This window comes from Bombus bifarius, unplaced genomic scaffold (genome assembly GCF_011952205.1).
Source record: "Bombus bifarius isolate JDL3187 unplaced genomic scaffold, Bbif_JDL3187 scf7180000010271, whole genome shotgun sequence".
Lineage (NCBI taxonomy): Eukaryota > Metazoa > Arthropoda > Insecta > Hymenoptera > Apidae > Bombus > Bombus bifarius.
In genome coordinates, this window is record NW_022885586.1 from 6,966,866 (window position 1) to 6,994,795 (window position 27,930).

At 32.8% G+C, this 27,930-nt stretch overlaps 3 protein-coding genes across 8 annotated transcripts; 1 reads left to right on the forward strand and 2 right to left on the reverse strand.

Annotated features, from left to right (window-relative positions):
- Positions 1 to 578: 578 nt before the first annotated feature.
- On the reverse strand, positions 579 to 2,993 carry LOC117216602 (mitochondrial tRNA-specific 2-thiouridylase 1). 5 transcript variants are annotated; one of them, XM_033463439.1, is made up of 8 exons: positions 2,858 to 2,993; positions 2,258 to 2,451; positions 2,013 to 2,178; positions 1,766 to 1,950; positions 1,456 to 1,682; positions 1,219 to 1,386; positions 917 to 1,141; positions 579 to 833 (listed from the first exon to the last, which is right to left on the reverse strand). In XM_033463439.1, exons 2-8 carry the CDS (start codon positions 2,331 to 2,333, stop codon positions 681 to 683), a joined length of 1,200 nt encoding a protein of 399 aa, XP_033319330.1. In that variant the 5' UTR covers positions 2,334 to 2,451; positions 2,858 to 2,993; the 3' UTR covers positions 579 to 680. The 5 variants fall into 5 exon arrangements, with proteins under 5 accessions (XP_033319330.1, XP_033319332.1, XP_033319329.1 ...); XM_033463441.1 differs by having other exon boundaries at positions 2,084 to 2,178; positions 2,780 to 2,875; XM_033463438.1 differs by having other exon boundaries at positions 2,780 to 2,875.
- A 131-nt stretch (positions 2,994 to 3,124) lies between these two features.
- LOC117216595 (paired amphipathic helix protein Sin3a) lies at positions 3,125 to 22,183 on the forward strand. Of its 2 annotated transcripts, none has more exons than XM_033463418.1 (18): positions 3,125 to 5,455; positions 7,975 to 8,258; positions 8,919 to 9,092; positions 9,293 to 9,445; positions 9,519 to 9,853; positions 9,944 to 10,181; positions 10,249 to 10,503; positions 10,592 to 10,990; positions 11,083 to 11,534; positions 11,615 to 12,089; positions 12,157 to 12,403; positions 12,480 to 12,854; positions 12,935 to 13,104; positions 13,198 to 13,392; positions 13,659 to 13,868; positions 19,255 to 19,406; positions 19,499 to 19,709; positions 19,796 to 22,183. In XM_033463418.1, exons 2-18 carry the CDS (start codon positions 7,995 to 7,997, stop codon positions 20,045 to 20,047), a joined length of 4,557 nt encoding a protein of 1,518 aa, XP_033319309.1. In that variant the 5' UTR covers positions 3,125 to 5,455; positions 7,975 to 7,994; the 3' UTR covers positions 20,048 to 22,183. The 2 variants fall into 2 exon arrangements, with proteins under 2 accessions (XP_033319309.1, XP_033319307.1); XM_033463416.1 differs by having other exon boundaries at positions 4,537 to 5,455; positions 13,659 to 13,937.
- A 131-nt stretch (positions 22,184 to 22,314) lies between these two features.
- On the reverse strand, positions 22,315 to 27,832 carry LOC117216604. The gene is made up of 3 exons (XM_033463443.1): positions 27,246 to 27,832; positions 25,867 to 26,045; positions 22,315 to 24,974 (listed from the first exon to the last, which is right to left on the reverse strand). Exons 1-3 carry the CDS (start codon positions 27,324 to 27,326, stop codon positions 24,830 to 24,832), a joined length of 405 nt encoding a protein of 134 aa, XP_033319334.1. The 5' UTR covers positions 27,327 to 27,832; the 3' UTR covers positions 22,315 to 24,829.
- Between the last annotated feature and the right edge of the window lie 98 nt (positions 27,833 to 27,930).

The following is a 27,930-nucleotide window of genomic DNA, read 5'->3' on the forward strand; positions in this document are numbered from 1 at the left end:
CTTCTCTTTCTTATCCAATTTTAATTTTGTCCGTGACGAGTAAAACGTTCAAAGTATCACAGAGGTGACCACGATCTATATTGATCATTTCGTAAAATTTAAACTATAAATTTTTCTTGCTACAGTTTACAAATTAACTCACTATAGATTTGTGATTTTCTTCTATTAATACATTCTTCATGGTTAGATAAGAAATTCCAATATACTATGTTGCAGCCATAAATTTCGTTTTCTTCGGCGGTCATTATCGTGGTTGCTTGCCGGCTTTGACGGACGTACGAAACTTAAAAAAGAAGATACGACTGATAAAATCTGTAGTTGAATCACTAGAATGATATTATTTCATCATTTTTTCGATAACGAGACGGATTAACCAAAGATTCCGAGTAGAAGTGGGAAAAACATTCTTTTATTTCTAATTTCAGCTTGCTTCTTTCAACCAATCTTTCTTTGTTTGATGATTGCACAGAAAATGATTTCGTTATACTTATATTGGTGAATTTAGCGAAGATAAGAATCGAGATCGATCAATTATCGAGACTTATCGATCAATATAAAGGAGAAAAAAAATCTTTAAAGAGATTTTGTACGATGTTTATTTTATATTCAATCGATAAAAACTATATTAAAATGTCCAAATATAATTTCCTTTTTTTGTTAATAAATTACTATGTACAATACTATATACTCGCGTCCGCGATCTGTTTTTGTGTCTCGTTGTTTCCTCGATAATGATCCATTTTTACTTCTTGATTTAAACTATAGTATGATGGACCACAATATGAGATTACAGCGCTACCTAGACACTCTTCTCCATTATATAAGGTGACAAACTGAAATAAATACGATAAATGTTAAATATTATTGAACACTATTATACGATAATTAAAAAAGGGTCATGTATAAGAAACTCTACCTGTCCCTCTGTAATTGCTCTTAATGGTTGACTAAGCTGTATTATTAACTGATTCTTTAAATTTTTATGAACTGTGCAAGATACCAAGGGATCTCTATGTTGAAAGCGCAAATCGCAATTTAATAGTCTAGAGAAACTATTAAATTCTGGCTCTGATGATATCCAGTACGGAGTTTCTGTTATTATAAGTTCTGAATATAGCGCTGAATTGTGTGTTCCTTTTACCTATTGATATTAATATATACATCAACATCTAATCTAAGTAAAAAATATAATTAACACATAAAATTTTTTCTACATACTACAATGATGTTATTTGTGTTAATATCTTTCTTATACACATAGTATGCAGCTGGTAAACCACTAATTTTTATATTTTGCCCTATGGTCCAATGATGAAAGCCCATATGCTTTCCCACTACCCGACCATCATCCAAGTCTACAAAGTCTCCAGGTTTGTCAGATATGTACTATAAATATTATCTGGTTATTAATACAAAAATGGAATAATAGCATACATTGAACTTATCATGCTGTACCTTGGATATGAAATTTTGAAAATTTCGTTTTCCCACAAAACATATCCCTCTGCTTTCCCTTTTTAGAGCAACTTTGTCCAATCCAGCCTTCCAAGCAATTTGTTTAACGTCTTTCTTCAAATATTCTCCAAGGGGAAACATGGAGTATCTTAAAGCTTGTTGAGGTACTTGGCACAAGAAAAATGTTTGATCTTTTTCTGCATCTCGAGCTTGAAATAAGCTGACATCTAGTAAAATAGTCAAACTAATAGGATTTGATTATATGATTAAAGCAAACGTTTAAGAATAACATTAAGAAAATTATATTTACTTGTATCTGGCTTAAAATGTTCAAGGTAAGAACCAAAACTGGTTCTGACATAGTGTCCAGTTGCAATAGCATCAGCCTGAAGTTTATTACATGCAAAGTTGAAGAAATGATCGAATTTGATGTACTTGTTACACAAAATATCAGGATTTGGTGTATATCCATTCTCATATTGTTCTGTTAAATAGCTACAAAAGTTAATAAAGATAAAATATTAATTAAAAAGATATACAAATATGCATATACATACGAAAAGATATTATTCCAATATTCTTTTACAAAATTGACTTCAACAAGAGGAATATCTAATTTTTTGCACACCCATTGTGCATCTTCATAATCCTCCTCAGTCTGACAAATTCCAGTCTCATCTTTGATGTCCCAATTTTTCATGAATACACCGGTGACATTGAATCCTTTAACAGTGCTAATCTTAACACTTTCATGGTACTAAATTATCATTCGATACTAGACATTTTTATTCTCTTGAATTACCTTTATTTTTTAGAAGCAGTGCTGATACAGCGCTATCAACCCCACCAGATATACCCACAATTACTTTTTTAAACATTTTCTAAGTGTCCTAAACTTTGTTTTATTATATATTAAACTTTTAGTATCCTAAACGTTTTTTTCTTCTCCTCAGTTTTATATTATTCCATCTTTATTCACATGTACCGTTAAGGAACCTATTAAATTGACACATAAAACATTACATGTAAGACATTGAAGATAAATTCATGTGTTAATTTCGCTCAGTACCTATATTACAACAATACAAATATTTTCGAACCAACACATGCAGAAAATTATTGAAAAAAAATTTCTAAACAATTACAAAAGAAATATATAAAGAATATGATAAGAAACAGCTTTTAAACGTAGAACTATGCTCAATCGGTTTAACGTGTTGAGAACACATTATAAGATCAAGATTGTACATTTAAAATAACTCAATGTTCGAATTTATCCTAACTCGAATATTCATTTAACATTAATCACATGTGTATCGATTACCACGTCTGAACGGCCAGCATAGTACATTATTCGCCAAAGAATTTGGAAATTTACAAATAATAAAGGTTAAAGAAGTACCGAATCAATCACGTGGTACATGTATACGTATCGAACAGATTGCGTTTTGCGTGTGTAACGAATGAGCGGCTGTGCTCAGCGTCTAACGCGTTTAAACAATATCGAATAATTCGACGAAGAGATAATCAACCAGACTGAATTTGTAATAAAACACAGAACGTGATTTTTCCACGTGCACGTTGTGTATATTGGAGGAATATCGTTTAGACGCTTCCTGTGTGATTAGCAGGTTTCGAGGCTCGCGCGTAGGTCGATGCCCGAAAATCGTCAGCCAATCGACGCACGGCTCTCTCGTCGGGAACCAGTCAAGCACGTTGACAGATATGCAACGGCTGGTCGCAGGAGCTTGCATATTTCGAATGGCATTTTATTGTGTGGATAACAACGTACCGCGTGCTAGTTCAGTCTATTGGATTAGACGAAATTCTCGAGACGATAGACCAGTTTTCGAAGAAATGCGCGATTTCGGTGCAAGTGCAACCCATTTTGCGCAGTTTCCATGACCCAGATTACGATGGGGAGTTCGCTCGCCTTTCGGAACAGCTGTTGGCCGCACGAAGATGTCGACCGCGGGGAAACGCTTGGATATTTCGTGGACTGCGCGCGCCTCTTGGCGGCTTCGCCGCCACAATTTTCAGGGCTGTATCTACTCACAACATATTAGGCACCTAGCGATTCTTCAGTTTCATCGGGACGCGACACAACTTTTCTCTCAATAAGCATCTTTTTCGAAACTTTCCTTCGTCATTTTTTCGCGACAGGTAAATCCTGGCGTAATGGAAGTATTTAATAACCGGAAACCAAAGAAATGAATTATTACGATAAACATGTTAAAAATGTAATGTGTATGCAATTTTGTATATATCATCCTATCTGGCTGCTATGTTTTTTTTTACGTAGTATACTATCCGCATAAAATACCTCGTGTTGTTATTCTAGTTTGTAAAAAGTTACGCGAATCCCGTCGATTTTGTGTTAAATCGTCATATGCGGTGTAATTAAAATTCCATATGCTTTAAAAATCAGAATAGTATTCGAACAAACGGAAGTTTGAATGTGCGGAGTTTCTATCGCTGTTAACGTTTCAGTAATTTATTAATGTGACTTACGAGAAGTTGATATCGTGAAGTGCTCGAATGAAACTTTGGCGGTATGTTGTTCGAGAGTATTCGTGTACTCTCTTTTCCAGTGTATTTATATCTATAGATATTAGCTGTTTTGTAAGAAACACGTTGTATCTTAAATATTAATATATTACGCGTAACTCACTCCAGTTATTGCGAGAGTATTGTCATAAAAATAACGTCGATAATGTAAACCGATATAAAAGCTCGAAACAAGAACTGAAATTGGAAGTTATTTGGATTGGCCGAAATTCTATAAAACTTAAACTATCAATAAACGACTAGAAAGTGTAGTTGAAACGATAACCGTAGGAAAATACGATTTTAAGAAATTGTACGATTAGTAATTGTCATTGTTAACTACGACTGAGAAAGACTATTATTTCGTAGCGATTACATTCCATGTGATTCTATGCCGATACGTTAAAGTAAATTGCAAGTGCGTGGCAATATCTTTGTCGTGGAAAACAGTGGAGAAAAGTAGTCGAAGAATAATCGATGCACAATTAATGAAAGTTGGAAGAGAAGTCTCGCGAGGCCTGCGACACACGTATGCTTTGCAGGAGGTACCCGAGTGGTTGGTAACAGAGACGCTTAGTGGATGAATACGGTCCTGCGCGATCCCCTCCACCTTCCTCATCCCGCTATACGACCAGTCAGTTCCTTGTTTGCCATACAAAATCCAATAGTTTGCCTTGTACCTCGAGAGAGTGCGAGTATGTCTTTTGCATTTGGGTATTTTTTTAAAAAGTGCGGTAATTCGTCCGTGTACTCGCGAAAATGTGCATTTTACTGAGTTTCTTTACACATACGACAAGATTTCGATGGTTCTGAAAGGGAGATCCGAGAAAGCATAGTGAATTCCTGTCTGAGAGACCAGACCGACCGGCCCGTTCAGGCTTCGTCGATTTTTTGGTCGTGAAAAAACAACGGGGCCGAAGCTTTTGTGCGGAAAGTCAGTTTCGACGGCTGGAAAAAGGACCGATATATCGACAAGAAAATCCAGTGTACTGAAAAGTGCTTATACCCGACACTCGAGGTGACTCCTTTGTAAAAGGAGCACCGCAGGACGAATATTTTTCCACTGGAGCTCTCGGGAAAATGTGTTATGTATTTACGTGGAATATTGCGTAACGTCGAGGGCCGGGAAGTGTTTGGAAACGTGCAACACTGACAAACCTCGCTTCGACGACTTCGCAGCACGGGCTGTACGCGTCCGTGCAGCTGGCTTTACCGGCTCTATTTCGTCTCCTCTGTGTCCCAGCGAAATTCCCCGACCGAGGCTCGATATCGCGGATCGAAATTCTGCCCAACGAAGAAACTCCACCGACGCTCGTCTCTCCTCGTGGAACTGCACAAACTTTCCTACCGATCAAAACTTCGTTTCATTCAACGACCACTTGCTTCACTGGATAACTTTTCTCGAAATTCACTTTGGTGCAAGGACGTTCAACTTCTTTTCAAATGGAAATTGGTATGTATTATCTTTTCCACGAGATTTTTACTGTATTCTAAGTCACTGACATTTCTATATCCATGCAAGGTCATCATAAACTACTATGTGGATGTAGACTGTGTTCTATAGAAGCACTAGGTTATAATTATTTTTATAACACACTTTTGTGTTTCAGTGCAACTTTCTTCTGATCAGGAAAATTTACATCTTATTTTGTAACCCGATGTCAGTAGGATTAGACCGATATTACATTCTTTTACTTTATTATACCAAGGAAATTTACAGTAATATGTTTTATAATATGTTACATTAGTGAATGTGTGAATTAAAATTGTCTTGTTTCCTTGTTGGTTTCTACGCTCGTTTTCTTACTTTTATTCTAGAAAGATGTAAAACTTGGAAAGAAAGAAATTTGTTAGTTTTGACAAATGAGAATAAAATAATGAGCGAAGAAACGCAGTTGTGCTTCTAGAACTGCAAATATCAAAGCGTATGCGAAGAGGACATAAATCCTTTATAGCTACATTTTGTTATTGATAAAAAAACTAATTATAGATTCGAGTGATATGTAATAGCACAACGAAATATTTCTGTGTAGCTGTGAATAATCTTGCAGGAATATCTTCTTAGCACATAAAAAGTACATTCATAAAATATTTTATCTATTCCCACTTTTATAATTTACTTTTACTCTTCGAATGTCTACATTGACCGAGAAGTGTAAAGTATAAGGGATATACATGACAGCGTGCCAGGTCAAAATATATAACAGTAATAAATGATTACTAAATCAATAAATAAAACAATAGATTACAAAAGGTAGTAGTTCTTAATAGTAAACATCGATATCCATTGGAAGAAAAATTTCTTTCACTCCAAATTTATTAGTGACTTTAAACTTAACAAATTTATTGCATTTTTGTGTGAGGTTATATTACCTAAATATATCTTGGAGTAGATTTCAGAAAGGATATACTCATATTTAACGTATGATTTATTTCCTACTATTGTCATAAATATAATAATATAATGGAAATGCAAACCACGTGTATTTTAATTATTTTATATTATGCAATATATATATAACAGTTACGAGTATGAGTAATTCAATTATTTTTAACTGTAAATCGAGCAAGAAAATGTATAGTAATTTTGAATTTTCAAAAATTAATTAGAAAATTAAGTGATACATTTTTAACGGCTTTCTTATATTATTCTAGAGAAATAATTTCGAACATATTCATATTGAGATCGACGTATTAAAAATCAACATAAATACCAATGCAGTTTTCCTAATTTACCATTACATATTCATTCCTTTCACTGAAATGATGACGAAATTTTCACCTTTTTCATTATACTATTATTTTAGGAGCGAAAAAGTTTGATGTTGTTCGAAATTATGGGAAAGTGCTCGCGCTGTTTTAGATTCCTCGGAAGTTCTGTCACACGGTGATCGAGCGCGCGGTGCTTTCAAAATTCCGAACATCGTCGTGTAAATTTAAATCGATCTAGAAAGGAAACATCAAATTTATCGAATGTTTTTTCTACACGGCAGTACTACGTATTTATGTACTTACGACGTTAGTCAACGGTAGTGCGGATGCATCGTCGATCACGTCATTTTATCACCTTAAACGAAACAATACCATCACCGAACACTTTCGAACCCTACTACACCTTTTCTGTCTTCTGCTCATGGCGCGCTAAACGCCACGATACCCGCGAAAGAGTTGCTGCGTCGTGTTTTATCGTAGCTTTGAGGATAAGTACAATGGTTGTGTATCGCATAGGTTCGATGTTAACCCTTGAAGGCTATCATAAGCGAAATCTCACCCCATGCGAATTTTATTTTAATATTATCGTCCTGTCGTTATTTTTGAGAATATAATTAAAAATATATCAAGTTGTAAAAATTCACAGAAATGTATACTATGCGAACATATATGAAATATCCAAAATCTTATTTATTAATAAGTAAAACAATTTTCTAAATTTCATTTTTTAATTACATTCATAAAAATATGAAGACGCATAGTTATTAGTTATAATTAATAAACTGTGGGTTTTTATGCAGAGTAATATTTTTGAGAATGTAATTTAGAAAATAGGATCTGATAGAAAATTGTTTTATCTACCAAATATTATAGAAAACACTATACTTCTGATATTTGATAAATTTTCTCGTATTATGCATTCTTCAAATTTTCCATAAATACAAAAAATCCATAGTGTACCTATAATAATATCGCCGTAATGTTATTTATAACCACAAGGAACAACAACTTCTTATCCAATATGGAATAGTAATAAAATATTTAATTGCTTTTCTTAACTTTTCTATTAATAGCTATAATTATGAGGAAATTAAATTTTACTCGTGATACGTGGTTTAAATGACAAATCGTATAAAATTAATGCAGTGTGAAATGCGTTAGTGTGATTTCCTTTGATGGCAGCTTTTTAGGGTTAAACAAGATATGATTAATATCGGGATGAAAAGAAGATCTCTGATCAAGATCCTTCTCAATCCGTAGCATTTCCAATGTGATCTGCGATGAAACGCGTTCGCGGGCTGGACGACGTAGCATCACCAGCAGCAGCAACATTAAAGCACTCGTCAGTGAGTGCAGGAAGTGGCGGAGGAGGTAGTTTGGAGTACCATTCAAGCAGTGGAATAGGCGTTGTTGTACCTGGCCAAGCAGTTCGATCAGTTGCTTCGAAAGAAATGCCGGGCAGCATACAATTTGGAACTGCCCAAGCTCAACAGCAATATACTGGAGCAATTGTAGTGCCGACCGCGGCCCCGTCCCCCATTAAGGTGCGTGTTATCTACATTGTAATAACAACAGTAACGAGCTGCAAAACAACTACATCATTTTTTCATTTTTCTATGCTTTTTACTATTTTTTAATTGCTTTATATAATTTCAATCTTTTTTTTATAGTTTCTTTGTTAAAATGAAATTGTATATTTTAATGTTTCCTCTTTCTTGTAACATTGTTATTCATAAGTCTTTCAGGTATTACTGGTATATAATAAAACAGAGCGATGCGGGAGCAAATGAAATTAATCGGCTTAAAAGCGGTCTATCGAATTGAACGTTCTCCTATTACGTTTTTAAAAATTTTTTAACTGTCACGTTAATAAATCTCTACCTATCTCTATCTACTATGGAGTACCTTTATTTGTAAAATAAATATACGACATTATTGTTATTGTTCGATAACATCGCTTCATTTTTATGTATATATTTGATGAAAATACAATTAAGAAATTTTATTTAATTTTTTGTGCAAATAAGATTTGTACAACTAATTGTTTCACCTTGTATTAATAATAAGATTGGATAATCAGAGGATAATAACAGCACTATACTTCTATATGTACATTTTTTCCCAATTTGTATGTACAGGAATATAATCAAACTTGTAAAGATTAGATTTATAGATTGTGCAATTATTATCAATTGTATGTGCAGGGAAGTGGATCTGCAGGACTCACTTCTACATGTAGCAGTAGCAGTGTAAATACTGGTGGAGGTTTACATGGTGGAATAGGTGGTGGAAGTAACCATAGTATGGGTTCCCAACAGCCTACACCAGGAACACAAAGTCAGGTCCATAGTCAACAGCAACCAACAATAAGGCATAAGGTTTATATCCGACAATGTATATAAGTTAAAATAAATTACAGATATCGAGATTTATTGAAAATAATAGCTGTATAAGTATGTAAAAGCATGGGTCTAAGGCTTGTATTTTGGATAAAACATTGAAAATCAGTTCTTAATAAAATATGATATTTTTAATTAACAAGAGATTTTGTATAAAAATTTCTTTATACCTCTTATAGGTTCATTCTGGCAATGTAACACCATTAGCTTCTACCCCACCAGGCACAAGCCTAGGTGGTGGCAGTGGTTCCCAACAATTTCAGAGATTAAAAGTAGAAGATGCATTATCTTATTTAGATCAAGTAAAGTACAAATTCAGTGATCAGCCCCAGGTAGATTTATCATTATTAAAATTATCTGAGTTACAATAATCATATTTTATTTCATAAACATGTTTAATTTTAGGTGTATAATGATTTCTTGGATATTATGAAAGAATTTAAGTCTCAAAGCATAGATACACCAGGAGTAATAACAAGAGTGAGCCATTTATTTAAAGGGCACCCTGAACTTATTGTTGGTTTCAATACCTTTCTTCCACCTGGGTACAAAATAGAGGTGCAAGCAAATGAGCAAGGATATGCATTTCAAGTGTCAGTTAGTATGCCAAGTCCAACAGCAACACACACTTGCACTAGCTTGTCACAGCATCATTGCACTGTGAATGTTGGTTCACCTCCTGTTGCAAGTCCACCAACACAACCAGCGAAAGCTCCTCCAGTATTGCAGATAATGCAAGGGTAGGATATTATCAATATTTTATATATTAGTTTTTACTGTTTTTGCGGAATAAATCGATAATTTATATTTTACATGCTATTTGAAATTAGGACCGGAAACATACACCACTCTCTGGCAAATAATATATCGAATAATAGTTTGACAGTACATGCACCTTCACCACCACCGGTACAGGCATACAATAATTCACATGTTAGTGCAGCTCAAGCTCAGGCTGTGAGTCAAGCGTTGAGTCAAGCACAAGATGGTATACCTACTAGCGGACAAACTCAACAAAGCCAACCAGTTGAGTTTAATCATGCGATTAATTATGTTAACAAAATTAAGGTTTGTATTCAATTACAGAATGCGATGAGAAATGTAAGATATTCACTTAATTTGTTTATAATTTCAGAATCGATTCCAAGGTCAACCAGACAAGTATAAAAGATTTTTAGAAATTCTACATACTTATCAGAAAGAGCAGCGAAATTTAAAAGAATCTGGACACATGGGTGGTACGAGTGGATCTGGTGCATCTAGTGGGGCAAAACATTTAACGGAGGCAGAAGTTTATAGCCAAGTTGCCAAGTTATTTGAAAATCAAGAAGATTTGCTGGCTGAGTTTGGACAATTTTTGCCGGATGCTACTAATCAACAGAGTTCGTTGGTAGGATGGGTATTATAAAATTAATATAAAACAAAATTTTACTTAAAAAAAATTTCTTTTTATTAATGTTTTGGTGACAATATTTTAGAGTAACAAGACTGCTACAGTTAACGATCACACAACAATTGTCAAGAAACCGTTGGGACCTAAAGCACCTTATAATAATTCGGGAAATATTTCGAGAGATCTTCGAGAATCGAGCGGTACTAGTACAATAGAACGCGAAAATCGCGATCATAGAGATCGTGACCGAGAGCGAGATAGATCTGGTATACGAGATATTAATAGCGTACAAAAATTTGGTCACAATACGGGACAATTGAAAAGAAGTCCGTCGTTTTCGCCTTCGGTAACAGCTGGAAACTCTCACCATATACAGCATGGTCCACCTCTGAAAAAGCCTAAAGTATCGTCTATGCGTGAATGTGTTACCATAGCCGAAGCTGGAAAATATGGCAGTCTCAATGATTATGCTTTCTTCGATAAGGTTAGTACTTTCAATTTTTTATTTTCATACTATTAGGAAAGGAAAAATGAAATAAATGCATAATAAAAAAATATGTATTATTATATTCTTAGGTTCGTAAAGCGTTGAGATCGCAAGAAGTATACGAAAATTTCCTTAGATGTTTGGTTTTGTTTAATCAAGAGATAGTTTCTAAATCTGAGTTGGTGCAGTTAGTAACGCCATTTCTTGGTCGTTTTCCTGAACTATTGCGGTGGTTTAAAGATTTCCTGGGCCACTTGCCTGAGTCTTCTAGTACCAACGCAACAAATGCAAGTGGCAATTTAAATGTTGAAGCGCTACCAAATAATGTTGTACGAAGTCATCAAGAGAGACCGCAAGGTGATCTGGCGATGGAAATTGACTACACGGCATGCAAGCGTCTAGGGGCATCATACTGTGCGTTACCAAAGTCTTACGTTCAACCAAAGTGTACAGGAAGAACGCAACTGTGTAAAGAAGTTCTCAACGATACATGGGTTTCATTCCCGACTTGGTCAGAAGATAGTACATTCGTAACATCCAGGTTCGTAATTTTTATATCTCCTTTATGTGATATTTATTGTTGAATAGTAGAATTATTTTTTATTGGGTTGGAATGTTTAGGAAAACTCAGTACGAGGAATTCATTTATCGTTGCGAAGATGAACGATTTGAGTTGGATGGCGTAATAGAAACTAACGCGTCAACGATCAGAGTTCTCGAGGGTGTCCATAAGAAAATGAGTAGAATGAGCCAAGAAGAACTTCAGAAATTCAAGCTCGACGATTGTCTCGGTGGTTGTTCGCCTACAATTCATCAGAGAGCCTTGAAGAGGATATACGGCGATAAGGCGGCTGACATTATAGATGGTCTTAAGAAAAATCCTGTAGTAGCAGTACCAGTAGTTCTTCGTCGATTAAAGAGTAAGGAAGAAGAGTGGCGGGAAGCGCAAAAAGGTTTCAATAAACTCTGGAGAGAACAAAACGAAAAGTACTACTTGAAGTCTCTGGATCATCAAGGTATCAATTTCAAGCAGAACGATGTTAAGGCCCTAAGGTCCAAGAGCCTATTTAATGAAATTGAAACGTTATACGATGAGGTTTGTAACTGTTTTTCCTCTAGGTAAGTTTATGCTTCTCACTATTTAAGAATAATTTATTTTGCAGAGACACGAGCAGGTAGACGATGGTAGCGGGGATGGTCAAAATAATAGCGGTCCACACCTTGTATTACCTTACAAAGATAAGTCTGTCCTAGATGATGCAGCTAATCTTCTTATCCATCATGTGAAGCGTCAAACGGCCATCCACAAGGAAGACAAGCAACGAATAAAGCTTTTGTTGAAGCATTTTATACCTGATCTTTTCTTCCATCCACGCCAGGAACTAAGTGACGATGAAAGGGATGAAGACGGTATGCATTAAATTTGATAAATTATTACTATTTTGTAGTCGAAGCAATTTATTTTATACAAGTATCGCTGTTACAGATGAGAAGGAAGATCTCAATGTAGCAGCGTGTAGTAATTCTCAGTCAGTAACGATGAATACCTCTCCGTTGGGTGGTGGTGGCCTCCAAGCAAATAGGAATAAGGCGCCGGTATCTCCGATTCCGTCTTCCACGTCTATTAAAACCGAACCTGATATCAAAGTACCGATCCATGCGATGTCGGATGATCCTGAAGAAGCGTACACGCTCTTCATGGGTAGCAACAATTGGTACCTTTTTTTAAGGTTACATCATATATTATGTGAAAGATTAACAAAAATGTACGACCGGGCTGTGGCTCTTGCTGAAGAGGAATCACGGTACAAACAGCAGCGTAAAGAGAGCACAGCTGTCGCATTACGGTTGAAACCTAAAAGTAATTGTAAAACGTAGTTTTGTTTGTACGAAAAAAATATAGTTCATTTTAATGTAATATTCTTAATATGTTTGATATAGATGAAATTGAAATTGAGGATTACTATCCTGCATTTTTGGATATGGTTAAGAATGTGCTAGACGGTAATATGGAAAGTACCGCATATGAGGATACCTTACGAGAAATGTTCGGTATTCACGCATATATCGCTTTTACGTTAGATAAGGTTGTAACATACGCTGTGAGACAAGTAAGTATATGCATATTAGATTTAAAAAATTTTTAAATTACTATAATTTTATAATTATAGCAGGATTCTAAAACAAAAATATACAATTTTTAGTTACAGCATTTGGTCTCAGATCTTATATGCCAGCAGTGTATGGAATTATTCCAGCGAGAGCAACGACAACCGAAAGAAAGTAGTGGTGCAGGTGGTTTATGTGCTACAGCATACATGAGACTCGGTGCAGAGATGTCGTATCAGCGTAAAGCTGAAAAGGCTATGGCGGACGAAAATTGTTTTAAAATATACATTGTAAGTTTCGATTTTTCAGAATACTTATTTTGCGAATGACAAAGCTATTGCTACCATTTATTTTATAAGCTTATAATTCACTGTTATATATGTTAAAAATACTAAAATATTCTATTTGATTCATGAACATTAACCATATGTTAATGTATCTCTTAATTACAGCTGGTAATATCCTACGAATACGAACAAATTATGAATAAAAAGATATTACTTTTTCGTAAATTAAACGAAACGCGTTTTACATGTAAAACATTTTATTGTTGCAGTATAAGAAAGACTGTAAAATAACAATGGAATTGTTGGATACGGAAGGTGATGAAGCGATGGACAACAGTTGTAGGGAAAGAGAAAGGGAAGGAGTTACGGTATCTGAAAAGTGGTCTACATATGTTGAGAGGTTTTCTGCTCCAGCTGGTCAGACTAGCCCGAAAGACACCCCTACCTTAACAGACAATGAGCCAACAACCAATCATCCTGTGAGTAACGACCAGGCAGCAAGGGGGGGGAGGGGCAGAAAGCGCAAGAACACTGACATTAGCAAGAAGGTATAGGATCCACATCCCTTTTCATAATCATTGCCAACGTTGAAGTTTACATTCATTCGTATTTGATGTCTGTGATTGGAAGTTGTACTGTTGTCATTCAGTGTACAACTAGTGTCCCAAAGAACGAAAGCTTACTAAAAAAAAACTTTCTTCTAATTATTTCGTGTGATCATACTATAAAATTATACCAGAGGTATTCGTGTGTGAAACGTTTGATCTCGCAGTCGGACGCCTTTCCAAAAAAAACTCGGTCTTCAAGAGAATCATTGTTGACTTCCTTAAAGAAAAATATCAAAAAAGAAGTAGAAAATATTTTAGGAATGAACATCGTAGCATATAATATCGGTTGTTTGCTAATACGAGGAAGCTACGTAGCCATATACGGTCTGCTATCACCAATGCTTTATCACGCGAATGGGGTCAGAACACTGGTTCATGCTTGTCATTATATAGAAGTTGCAGAACTTTGTATACATATAAGCAGAATGAACTAATATTCTTTTAAATGCTAAAATAAAAGAAAAAGAATGGAAAGTCATATATTTATTTTCGTAACGTTTAAAGAGATAAGAGAGATATGATTTTCATCTGAGCGCGTCCATTGTGGTGCTGTAAATTAAGTAAAGAGAAAGATAAGAGAAAAATAGAAAAAGAGAGTATAGTGCACTACGAATCCCCATTCTTTATTCTATATATTCGCACTATTAGTGCATTGCAATACCATTACATGTTATGCGAAAAACCACAAATTACAAATTATATTTCTATATTTTAAATATCGATTTATAGTGAAACAACGATATCTCAATAGTAATTTTTCCAAATTTTCAAACGCGAAGATTTATCGAAGGCATTTAGAAGTATACTGCTCCACACGAGTCACTGCTTTGCTTCCTCGTTTTTTACGGCGTAAATAAGTTTTGTCTATCCATGCGAGTTTCTATGCAAGGGTTTATTCTTTCATCCGGTGATATCTTCTTTACTTTTTATTTAGGGTCGAAAGGAAGTTCGTGCGTTCGATAAAAGGGAGGGAAGTGCGCGATATTTACATTTACGTACAAAAAAGATTCCAAGTTTCGGTTGTTTTTAAATTTTATTTTATATTTTATCTAATAATGTGGTTATCTAATAACTTCTTTTTATTTGTGTTTGTTGTTTTTGTTTGTTATATAATAATAAAAATATTATAAATGATTGTATAAAGCTTCAAAAGCTTATAAAAGAAATAAGAGTACGTACTAAATTCATTAATTTGCTTTCATGTTGAAAACATGATTCTCCCGTGAATCTCTCACTTGAAAAGAATCGGTCAACGAAACAAACAAGGAAAATTTTCACATATACAATTAAATCGTACTATGCTTTATCATACTGTTTCCGTAATTGTCTACTTCAAGTTTCTTTAGAAAAGGAAAGATAAAATTAACTAGTCACAGCAGAAGTATAGTTACGAGATGAAAGATATTAACGAGCATTTAACTCATTTTGCAAATGTACAAAAATGATGAAAAGAAACATCAAGGGGACACGGCATACACAAATGAAGTCATCCGAGCAGTGCCATAAATGAATGTAAAATATTAGCATAAAAGAAAAAAAGAACATAACATTTGATATCGGTCAATTCTTAAAGTTTAGTTCATTTTCATCTTACTATTATTATAAACTAGATAAGATCATAATTTCTAGAATTTATTATCGAGATAGAATTTAAAAAGAAATATGTAAATATTTGATATAAATTTGTACATATGTTTTGATACGCAACTTGGTCGACTGGTAGAGATACTATGCATCTACTAACTTGTAAAATTTCACCATTTCGCTATCATACATTCGAACATTAGTGAAGCCTTTGGGAAGGAAATATGGATATTGACTCGTGAACACATTACTTCCACGCCACATCACATTATGCAGGGTAATCGTGGCTTTTTCTGTCTTTTGATCGCTCCAACTTTCAATTTATTACTACGAAACTTCTAATTATGGCAGAGTAACTATCAAGTTCACAAAGTAGATAAAGATAAAAGAAAAGATACGCATGCTGAGAGAAGGTGTATTATATGATAAAATAACGTTTTGGACATTTTTGGAACATTGGATTTCCAAAGGTTGCGTGTGTTATGATTCCTTACGGATATTAACGAAAAAAGCTTGGGAAATTTCCGTACTATTAAATTAGGGTATGTTAACGAAGTATTAAAATTGTATAATTTTTAGGCATTAGGTTAGGGTATACCAACCTATTTAGAAGATTTTCAATTACGCGAACGCCACACAGTTCGACGTGTTATATTGCATTCTTCGAATTAGATTCGTTTGATTTAAAAGGTGTAGTGTGATATGTAAAATCATAGTATGCATTGATTCTAGCTTGAACATTAAAAAGAGAAACTGGAAGTAGCGTTATTATTGGCGTGGACCAAGTGTGTTCCTGGCTTAACTGTTGCGCCACTGTGAGATGCAGGTGTATGATAATTCTTTGCTATGTACATATTAATGTATAAGTAGTGAAGCAAAGATTATATGGCATAGCATGTAAATAGAAAATCACTTGTATCTTTTCATTAATTCATAGCTCCAACTGAAAGGAACGTAACAGTATGAAGCGTTGATATCCCACGAACTAATTTCGAATATCTGCCAAAGGTTTCACAGCTTTAACTCTCTCGGTTTCTGCTGTTGCTTTTTCCATTGAGAAGGTCCATTACTTTTACCCCTTTTTTTTGTTTGTTTGGTACTCTAGTGAACTTTCATTCTGTGTAATTACATTCTTCTCGTGGAAATGGTATAATTCTATCGAAGGTCCTTAATAATTTTTTACAGTGCAGACTATAAAAATTGTTAGTTATTAAAAGTTAGCTAGCATCAAGCATTAAGTTTTAATGTCGGAAGAGTAATTTTTATCGAATCGTTCTTTGTTCTTTCCTAGGTTTCGACGAGTTATCAGATTTCGTTATTAAAAAATGTGCTTTTAATGTTTTGTCGCGTTTAGGATTTCTTTTTTGAAATCAAACAACTATTTAGAAATACGTTGCTAATTTTATTATTATTATTGTTTGACGTCGAGATAAAAAAATCTACGTTTTGTATATTTTATGGAAAAACAGGTACTATTTCTTAGTTTTCTTTGCCATAGTATTCTGTACAGTTATACAAATACGTTTATGACGCAAAGTGGATTTTCAGATGCAGTGTTCGCAACGTTGTTTCCTCATTGAATGATATCTTCGTATTTTGTACAAAATGTAAAACATGCATTTCCTGACAAGGCTCTGCATCATGGAATTTTAAGCGCTATTATATATATAGAGAGAGAAAATCTACACGTATCATGTACGTGTATTTATATATTTTTCGTTTATTTAACAGTTCAATACGTTTTTATTAGATAACGTGGCACAAATTTAAATTAATTTAAACGATATATATACATATATATATATATACCTACACACACATATATATGTATATATATACACATATATATGTAATTGTTGCCACAAATGATCTGATTTAAACGTTACTATGACATTTGTAATATAGTTTCATTGAGACTATGAGGTCGTATGTGCAGACAGATTTTATGTGATTGTTATAAGCTCATATCTCCGTTTTCACTTTATGCAGTGAATTTTAAACTCTATATATATATAAGACATATATATATATATATTTTGTAACTGTAATCTGTATATGAAACGAATATACATATAATAATAGATAAACAATAATATTGTATAGAAGAGAGATATTGAAATACATGAACAATGCTTTTAAACATTATTGTCTAACATCATTTTGTACCACTAAATTTATTACTTTGATTCTCCGATGATATTAATTTTTTGTGACGACAAAGAAAGATAAAAGAATTCTTTGCCTGTGCTTTTACGAATGAAACGAGACAAAAAACAATGCAAAATGAATATTCCATAATACTATATTTAAATACTTAGTAATCATACAGAGAGATATTTAATTTCAGATATTAAAATTTTTTATGTTTGTCCTTATATGATTTTTATTTTACATATTTTTTCTCATTTAGCTTCGATTTGTTGTTCTGTTTTATTATTTCAATATTATATCATGTGTGCTGAACATTAAATGGTGATAAATATACACACACATACACATATATATATATATATATGTATATATACAATATATACGTATATATATGTATACACATATGTATATTAAGAGTAATATATCTCTTTTCTAACACATTTGTATTTTAAAATAGTAAAGCCGCCATATAAGTTAGAATTTCATTCGAATCATATCAATACCACGCCTTTTTTGTTATGCTTTCGATTGAAAAAGTTCACTCGTCGTCTGTGAATGTACATGGATTGAAAATTGACCTGAAAATGTTACTTTAAGCTCATTTTCTTTCATTTCATCTCGTGTTCGTTTAATTGATTTCATTTTGCTTACACAAAATTATTGGACAAATTTGTTTTATTATTTTTAAGTATTATTGGTACTAAGATTCAATATAGTTGCTGTTACATATTGTTATTATATAATGATAAATTTATGAATGAATATTTCTGAACTACAATTAATAATTTCATTATAAAGTACTGTTAACACGTAAGAATTGTTACTTATTCCTAGTCATTTATACAGTATCAGTAAGATGCTAAAAAATAGTAAAACAACAGATTACAAGATATTTTGAATGTGGTTTATTTTCGCTTATTGCTCTTTTTCATGCATAAACCCCCGAAAACCGTTAAATCTTTTTCGTACGTTCTTTAAAGAACATCCTCTTATGTATCCACGTTTTCCCAAGTTAATTGTTAATAAATTTTATTTGTAGAGTATAGTTATTTATTGATGCGTATGCGATTCAGTACGTGTCAGTGTATAATGACAATCACATAATGACATATAACTTACTTACAAAAAATGAAGATAGCATAAAAAAATTTAAATTCCTTTTGAACGAGTACCCTTAAGAAAATTTCGTTTTTCTTTTGTATATAGAAAATTGATTATTTTTATATATCTTTCATTTGTTTCTGTATTTTGCCGTAGTTTATTATTTTTACTTAAAACATTTTATTACTTTTAGAAAGAGAGTAAGCTCTATACAAGAGGAATGTTTGTAATTTAGTACGAGGTGTGAAATATTGTAATAAATTATTTTGCAATTGTGCTGTAATAAGAGCTCTTAACTTAAGTATGTTAAACTTAGTACTAATTAATCATAATAATACAATGAATGATATCATTAAAATTGTATGTATACATGTATTAAGCTGTACCTGTTAAAAAAGTTAACATGAAATGATTGTTGTAGATGGATGGAAATGGTTGGAGTTCTTTAGGCAGAATCTTGGCAGGACGTAAGCCTGTATTTCTTTACCGTAATATTAGACAGTGGAGGAAAAAAGCTGCAAGAATGATGTCAGCATCAGTGCCTAACACCAATCAACCAGATAAAGCAGCAGGGTAAGTATCATTTAAATCTCTTTATAATTAAAATCATAACTCTGTTGATAAGATATAATATTTGAATGCCTTTCCTTTCTATCTTTCTTTAGATCAACTGACAAAGAAAAATCACTGGATTCTGTGGATGCGCTTCTAAAGCGACCTCCTGGTTTAAGATTAGCAGATTCTGGGGATACATCTGACATTATCAATTCCGATGAAACCCAGTGTAGATTTAATCCCAATAGTTACCAAATGCTTTATATTGCTAGTAAGGAAGCATTCCTGTATAAACAAAATTCTTTCAGTCGTGCCAGGGAGGTATGTTCTACGATTAAAAATTTGTCTTATTTTTTTTTAAATTAACGATACTCATGATATTTATTAATTAGTTGCTTTTTCAACAGTGTCATCCAGCTGTTACAAAACACTTGAATTCAAAGTTCCATCAATGGCTGGCGGCTTGGGTATCCAAGAATGTTGCAGATGTTCAACACCGATTATGTCAGGATTGGTTGATGGGACGTTATGAAAACTTAATTCCTCATAAAACACGAGTGATCACGGACAATGATCAAACGAGAACGCCTTATCGACAATACAATCGTTATCGAGTGGAACGCTTGCAACCCGATCCTCTGACGGAACCAAGTGTATAATCACACGTCTCTTATCATTTCTTTACTATTCTCTGACAGCATATTGATAATACTGTGAACTCGTTTCGATAGTCTCACATTCATATTTTCTGTTACAAAAAGAAATTAATACTTAAGAGAGGGTTACATCGAAGGCAAAATCGAGACTGATTCTTGAACTATATCGCGCGTATGTACAACGAGAGAACGTCTTATTTTGCCAACGAAGTTTATCGCGAACGAAGAAGGTGTAGAAGTGGTCGTTAAGGAAAGAAAGTATTGTAGATTACAAATGAATCTAAATGAGTCTATACATTGTGTACTAAACTTATTGCATACAATTTTTAACTAAATTTGATTCTTCAACTGTACAGGTATGGAAAATTTGATGCAAATTGAAATATCGCTGACTTGTTGAAGTTGTTGTTTGTCTAAGGGTTTAGCTTTGAGCATTCCTTCAACGTAAAGTACTAAATTAACTATCGAATCAAATGTTAAGAAAGAGGATCAGTTATAATGAGCGATATTTCTAATTGTATTAAAGTTAAGCTTGTGATCAGGTAATACAAGATATTTAAACGTATTGTTTCATTTCTGAAAATCGAGTACTTTTCGACAAAACTAGATATAGATTTTCCAGGTAAGGTTTTACATAAGAGAAAAAAATAATGGTAAAACTTTTGATACTTTATGTAATATCTTAAATATTTAGGAAGACTATGATAATATAATTGTTGTTTATAAGCATATTGCAGATTCAGCCAATTTTATTTTATTAAGTATTTTATTTTTATAGACTTACACAATTGTCATTAAAACATTGAATATCGTTAGTGATTAAAAGAAATTAAAATTTCGATTCGTAGTATGTTACATTATTTAATTCACGACTGTCTATTTATAACTGGAACGTAACGAAAGATTGGGTTACAAGAAAGCTGTATACTTTTTTTTGAATAATAACTTTATATACATGTATGTAAAATATCTTTCATTCGAAGTTTTTAATAACTTACTTCTCTTATTTTTCTTACGGATGTCGCGATTGAAGTTTTCGTTCTCTTGAATTCGGTATACATAAAACTGTACGTATAAATACATGCTTGTACAGATGTATGTGCATGTATGTATGGATATGCGATAACTGAGAGCATATATATGTACATACATGCATATGTATGTATATATATGTATATATACATATGAAACGAAAAAATACTAGGCCTTATTTTTTACCTGATCTTTAGGCTATTCGATAGAAAATGTACAATATTAAAGTATGATGGTGTTCCTGTACAGTGCAAAGCTGTTGACAACATTAGAATACGGCGTTTATTGAAAGACGTTGAGAGGTATTGACTCACCACGCACGAGATACATATATGGTTATAGATATTATTTTACGTTATTCTTAAGTATGTATTTTTTTACCAATTCTTTTACTTGTATATTGATATACGAAACACACACGTATTGAACTTGTTAAAAATCTATAGATCATCTTTTATCTTGTCGATATCAATCACAGTGTTAAATTTTCAATGTTTTAAACTTTCACCAGAAAAGAAGAAAGGATAATACGAAATTGAACGAAGAAAATCGTGCGCGGTGAAAGAAAAGAAGCACATAATACCTTTGCAAGATTCAGACTGTTTATAATAATTGAAAAAGGCAAATTGGTTTTGTTCCAATCATTCAAACAGAAAATGACGTTTAAAATCTAATAATAATGTATGCATAAATTTTGGATTGAATACATTTTTATTGTAATTATACAGATTTAGTTGAAATCTTAGCATCTCTGTTTTCGTGGATAATTTTGGAAAAATACCATTTTACATACATTTACACAACCAAGTATATAAACACAGACGCACTGTGCTGTTCGGCGGTTACGCGTATATTACAGTTATATAGTAAACTGTGTATCTTATGAAAGGTGAACAAAGAAAAGAGAGACCCGGTCTTCCGATGCTCGACTACTTGTGACTATTGATGAATGATGATAGTGTATTTTATCGAGAAATTGCTAATTTTAAAAGTGTATGTCCATGTATCAAAAGTGAATGTACAGGCAATTTTATTACTCGAGATAATAATTTAATGTTGATATATTTTGCACAAATCATTATTAATATTAATAAATCATTAATATTATGGCTGTTTTATTTGATTCGCTATGTTATTTTCAGGTCATAATCCAGAATTAACTTGCCCTTATTTCTTAACAACTAAGAATTGAGGTAAGTGATAATTAATGTGGGAAGAAGGATGGATATAAAATAATATTTCCAGCAACATTACTTATTTTTATTAAAAATGATAACATTGGTAATCGTCGTACAACTATAGATAATTTACTCTTCCTGTGTATTAAATATTAAGTGAAATACTGCATACGAATACATTGTCTGTATTATTTTCTACACGTTTTCTTGAAACAGTAAGGGTATTCGAAATTATTAATTCGTCCAAATAATTTTTGAGTATTTTCTGTATCAAGAAAACCAACATTTTCTAGATGAATTGGGCGTTACATATAAAGGATCAAATTATCTAATTTTTCAACAAACTTACAATACGATTGATATTGCAAACGTGTAGACAAATTGTTCTATATAATTATTTTTCTATTTTATCCTTTCATGTATATCTATTTCGACACAATTGAAAACAAGAAACAAGATGATCTATCATCATCTCGGCTTTATTTTATCTCGATAATAATATTCGAGATTGTTGCAAAGCAATCACAAGACGGTGTAATATATCTATGAAATGTAAAAAGTCGATCGGATGGAAAATAATTGAAGTAAGAATCTCTTTGGTTTTTAAGTAAAAATTCGAATATGACGTTTATAATAATCGAACGATATAATTATAGTCGATGCAAGAAACATAACGAGATCGTAACCTAAACTGTTGCATTTCTTTCATCAACTATATGTTACTATTGCACGTTATAAATAGTCGATAATGATATACAAAAAAGATTCGAAGTAATTTTTCCCTTTAAGTACAAAATTGTGGATTGTTCCTTATCGAAATACTGTAACCTATCCTTGCTAATTTTACACCACCTTGAGTACTTCTAAGGTGTTCATTAACTTAAAAATAATTACATTATTTATTGTTAATGGCCGATGAGGTTCGGTAAAAAATAAATTCGTTCTTATTCGTAACTGGTATTTTGAAATTCGAATAGAAATCAGTACATCGAATCGCCGAGATTTGTATTCGATTAAAAAAATCGATTCTCGACAACTTCATGGTTACCGATGAAAATATTAAAGTTTCGTATTCGTTTTATTCTTTTATGGATCAAATTATGATAAATGAAAGATATGTTTTCATAATAACCATGAGTACTGGATGACGTAAATAAATACAATTTTACAAAAAGTAGACAAAGACGAGGTTTCCGAATATTTCAAAATTTCAAATAAAAGTTTGCTTACTTCTGGTAAGCATCGTAGCTTAAGAATAAAATTACGAATACGAAGTTTGGATCTTATTAAAGTTTGATACAAACTTGAATCTTCTCAGACCCGATCTTATCCATTTTTCAAAAAATTAAGTAGCTTTTTTACAAATCAGATATTTTTGTATAGATTATTAAAATTCATCGTTAATAACTTATTTCCATAAGATCAATCAGGTCTGAAAGGATTTCATTACATACTTTCTATTATTTTATGCCAAGAAAGTATAATGAAACTTATTATTAAAAATCATAAAATATTGATGTATGTTAATTATCGCTTGATTACCTTATGATGAATTTTCTATATGAGTAATTTGAAGACAAACTGCGATTAACTTACGGCTTTGTGTTCCGTGCGTCTTGTCTATTTCGAAGGATAGCAGTTTAATTTCCCCCTTTGTTATTTGTTTTACATCAGAATTACACAACACTTCTATATTCATCATTTTTGTTTTAAAGATTTGTAACGAAATTCAAATTTACAGTGTAGTAGAAGCTAAATGAGTTTGAAAATGGCGTTACTGCGCGAGATCTTGCTTATAGCGACGCGGAATATGCGCGCGCAGTCTACGGTTCCCAAGCGATGTTAGTGCGTCGTTCGAAGATTTGTTCCGTGTAATTAAGGTAAAATTACTAATTTTTAACAACGTTTCTTGCGAGAATCATCAAAATCTCGTAAATGATCATCTTAGGGAAACTTGTGCATAAAAATATCTTATAAACGTGTTAGTTTATAATTAAAATGTTATTTTATACTGAAAGTCTATTCTAACATTCACGCGCCGGTAAACCGATATTCCGTTTACTACATCTAAACAAACTTATCCGATTTTCATTTTATTTATCTATAAATACTACAAATTCGTTAGAAATCTTCAAATTAGATCGATACGGTTATGTCGATTTATGTTTTGAGATTGAAGAATTGTTGAATAACTTCTTATCCTAGCTTGTCGGTAATTTCGATTATCGAAATAATATCGCGGCCATATTTAATTTCAAATATCGAACCGGTATTTGATTTTCTTCCCGCTGTATCTTATACACAAGTGGCGTCTCGTTAGACAGCAAAATGCCGATTTTTGACGTATAGAATTATTTGACGCGAATATATTGTGACAGCGTGACGTTTTCTTTTGTAGATTTACGTATCCGTATGTAGTCCGTATGTAGTATTTAATTTGAGTGTCGAATATTCCTTGGAGGAGAGAACGGAGAATCGCTTCGTTCGATGGTGACACAGTGATCAGGACGGTGACAACACCATAACAACGGTTGTTCGAAAAGGCGTTTGTCATTCAGGTATGTCTGCATCTTTCTTAACTAAGATAATCCATATCTTCAGACGTTTCGCCTTCAATATCGTCCGATGTCGTATTTTGACGACAGTGATATACGTACGCACTCATGGATACGTTTTCGCCTGTACGCACGCACCTGTACGTGTCGTCAGGACACTTACATCTAACAAAAGAACAAAAAATATTTTTATATTGAGATACTCAAATAATATAATTCATTTATTTTGAAGTTTTTGTAATTATAAAACTTTTTCTATGAAATATTTTTAATATTCTTTTTCGTATATTTATTCAATTTTAATTGAATTAAAATAAATTTAATGAAATTAAATGAAATTAAAGTAAATTTGTAACTGTAAAGTTTTGTTTATAAAATATTTTTAGTAACATTTTTATAATTATTAAATCTTTGTTGGATCGTTATTAATTTTATTTCGATAATTATTAAATAGCGTAAATGAACAGTTTATGAGAGTAGTAATACTGAATTTTGTAACGTTTCATGAATGGTAAGAGTGCCCAATTACATACTTATAATTTGCATCTGAATTAATTGGAATAATAACTTTATGTGAAACGTCGATTACTCGTACAATAATGAAACTGCGAACGAGATTAAGCATTCATTGTGCACTGTTGATAGATGATAAGAATGTTTGTTACTACTTTTTATCTTGCAGGGTTATTACATATTAGCATAGTTCATTCATAAAGACCCATTTTGAATACATTTCGCTAATTCATGAGTAATAATATACATCGAATATTAATCGTTCGATTTTCTGTAATTAAGTTGCTGCTTGTTTACGCTTTATAAATATTTCACGAATATGTTAATATATTAAATAAACAGTTATATGAATAATTAAACGAACGAATATATTAATGGAAATTATACAATACAATAATACGATTCTTATATAATCGTACGTAATGATAGAAGAAATTATCGAAGGGAAAAAAATTGCGATGTACAATTTTCGTAAAAATGTTTACTTGATAATTACGATATCAGTAATTATCTTGAGCATCATGCGTGTATAATTTTAACTTACGTATTCGGCATGAAAATCGTGCCTCGCCGAGTGACAGGATTGTATGTATTCCATCCGCAGGGTGTATCGTAACAATTCCGTTTCGGACGGTCGTCATTTCCGCTCTCGGTTGCTCTCTGTGTTCTTAGGTTATCGGGGTGCATTTCATGGACAATCCTGCGCAACTGTTCAGCGAATTCCTGCAAAATAATAACACATCAAATGTTACAAACTCCAGGTTTTCTCGCACAAAATTTACGACAAATGTAGTAGAAATAATTGAAAAATTATTAATTCTATAAATTCGAATTTTAGAAAATTGTACGGTATCTAAAAAATCATGTATACTGTATACTACATGTAAGGAAAATACACGCGGAAAGTTTTTAAATCTTCCATAGAATAATTTTAATATAGATTGATTTAAAATTACGGTTTACTTTTATACTTTCTTGTATATAATTTATATTAATAAATATATTGGAAATAATTGTACTAATAATAACTGTAAATATAATACATTATATAATAGAATAATAATAACAATAATAATTATGAATGTATTATATAAAAGTAACATAAGAAATACTGTAATCTATGGTAGATCAGAGTTTGTAGATCAACTTGGAGTAGTTCACGATTATTTATAAGAAATACGAAATTGTTTTGCGATTATCTTTTACGCGTTACGCATGAAATTATCGACGCAGTAGGGGTCAATGCTATCGATTTCATTTTGAAAAGAAAAACGTTGGAGTTGAGTCTTATACGCATTGCTTTATCATGCATTTAACGAAATACAATTACAATCTTACGATAATGTTCACACTTACGATTTACCTGTCCAAAAATGAAAAATTATCGGTAGTGCCATTAAATTTACTATTCAACAGTTTTCAATAACGTTATATGTGATCCTTTTTCGTTTTCGAATCAATATTCAACTTGACAAATTTTGAAAATATTTCTTTCGATATTGAAAGATGGTACTTTTTTATTTCAAGAATTATTTCATTGCAAATCATTTAAATTGAAATTGATTAGGATTAAATTACAACGCCATTGTCTTCGTTTTAGCTAGTTATTAAGACGCGTTCTTTTATTCATAAGCTTTCTTTAAAGATCATAACTACATTAAAAGGAAATAGTTTCGAATATGTTGCTATTTAGCTTTTCTGATAATTATTCATTCAAATCTAGCACGTGTGAATTCACTTCGAATCTTGATAGCAGGTGTTCGAGTATCGGAAATTGGTAAAATTTCTCCAGTGCAGTAGAAAATTCCATGCACAGACCGAGAAGCAAAATGATCAATGATCAGAGTTCTCAGCATTTTCTATCTACTCCCTTGATCATCGATTTTCATTCCAACAGACCTGCTAATTAAAATATCATCTTACCTCCGATCTGACTGCAGCACTATTGGAATAGTCGACGATATACAGGATCGCCAGCAGAGTCACTAAGAGTACTAGTTTCATCCTGTCGTGTAGACGAATTCTTCGAAATGTTGCCAAAGAGAAGATGCGAAGGCTGTCGCCTGTCTGTCGAAACGATGATGAACAGAAACGAGACGATTCCTCCTTGAAGAAAGCTTCCTCTCTATTGATTTATTCTCTTCGTTCTTCCAGGTGCAAATTTACAGAAGCTCTAATTATTTTCAATTCGAAAATAATTTGGACTAGCTGCAATGTTCGATGTTCGATGAATCTCTCGAGGCGGGATGGTCCCGCGCACTGACCCTGACCAGAACCTAGGCAGCAAAGGATCTCGGCTCTGGTAGCTCAAGGAACGCTTCGTGTCCTCGTCGAAGCGACTTTAATTCGGTTTACCTAAGCGTTGTCTGCCTAGTGGATTCAAACAAATGCACGCGTGCTATCTCGCAGTTCGTTGTTGAATGATATTTTCCACGGTATTAACAATCCGTATACCACGATACTTCCGACTTTATACATAGACTGACGCCTCGTATAGAATGAAGAGACTTGCGAGATGCCGCGGGTTTATATAGGCTGAGCTAGTAGCTGGCGGAGCGCGGGTGGGGACATCTGCGTTTCTTCTGTTTCGTTGGTCGATTCGAAGATC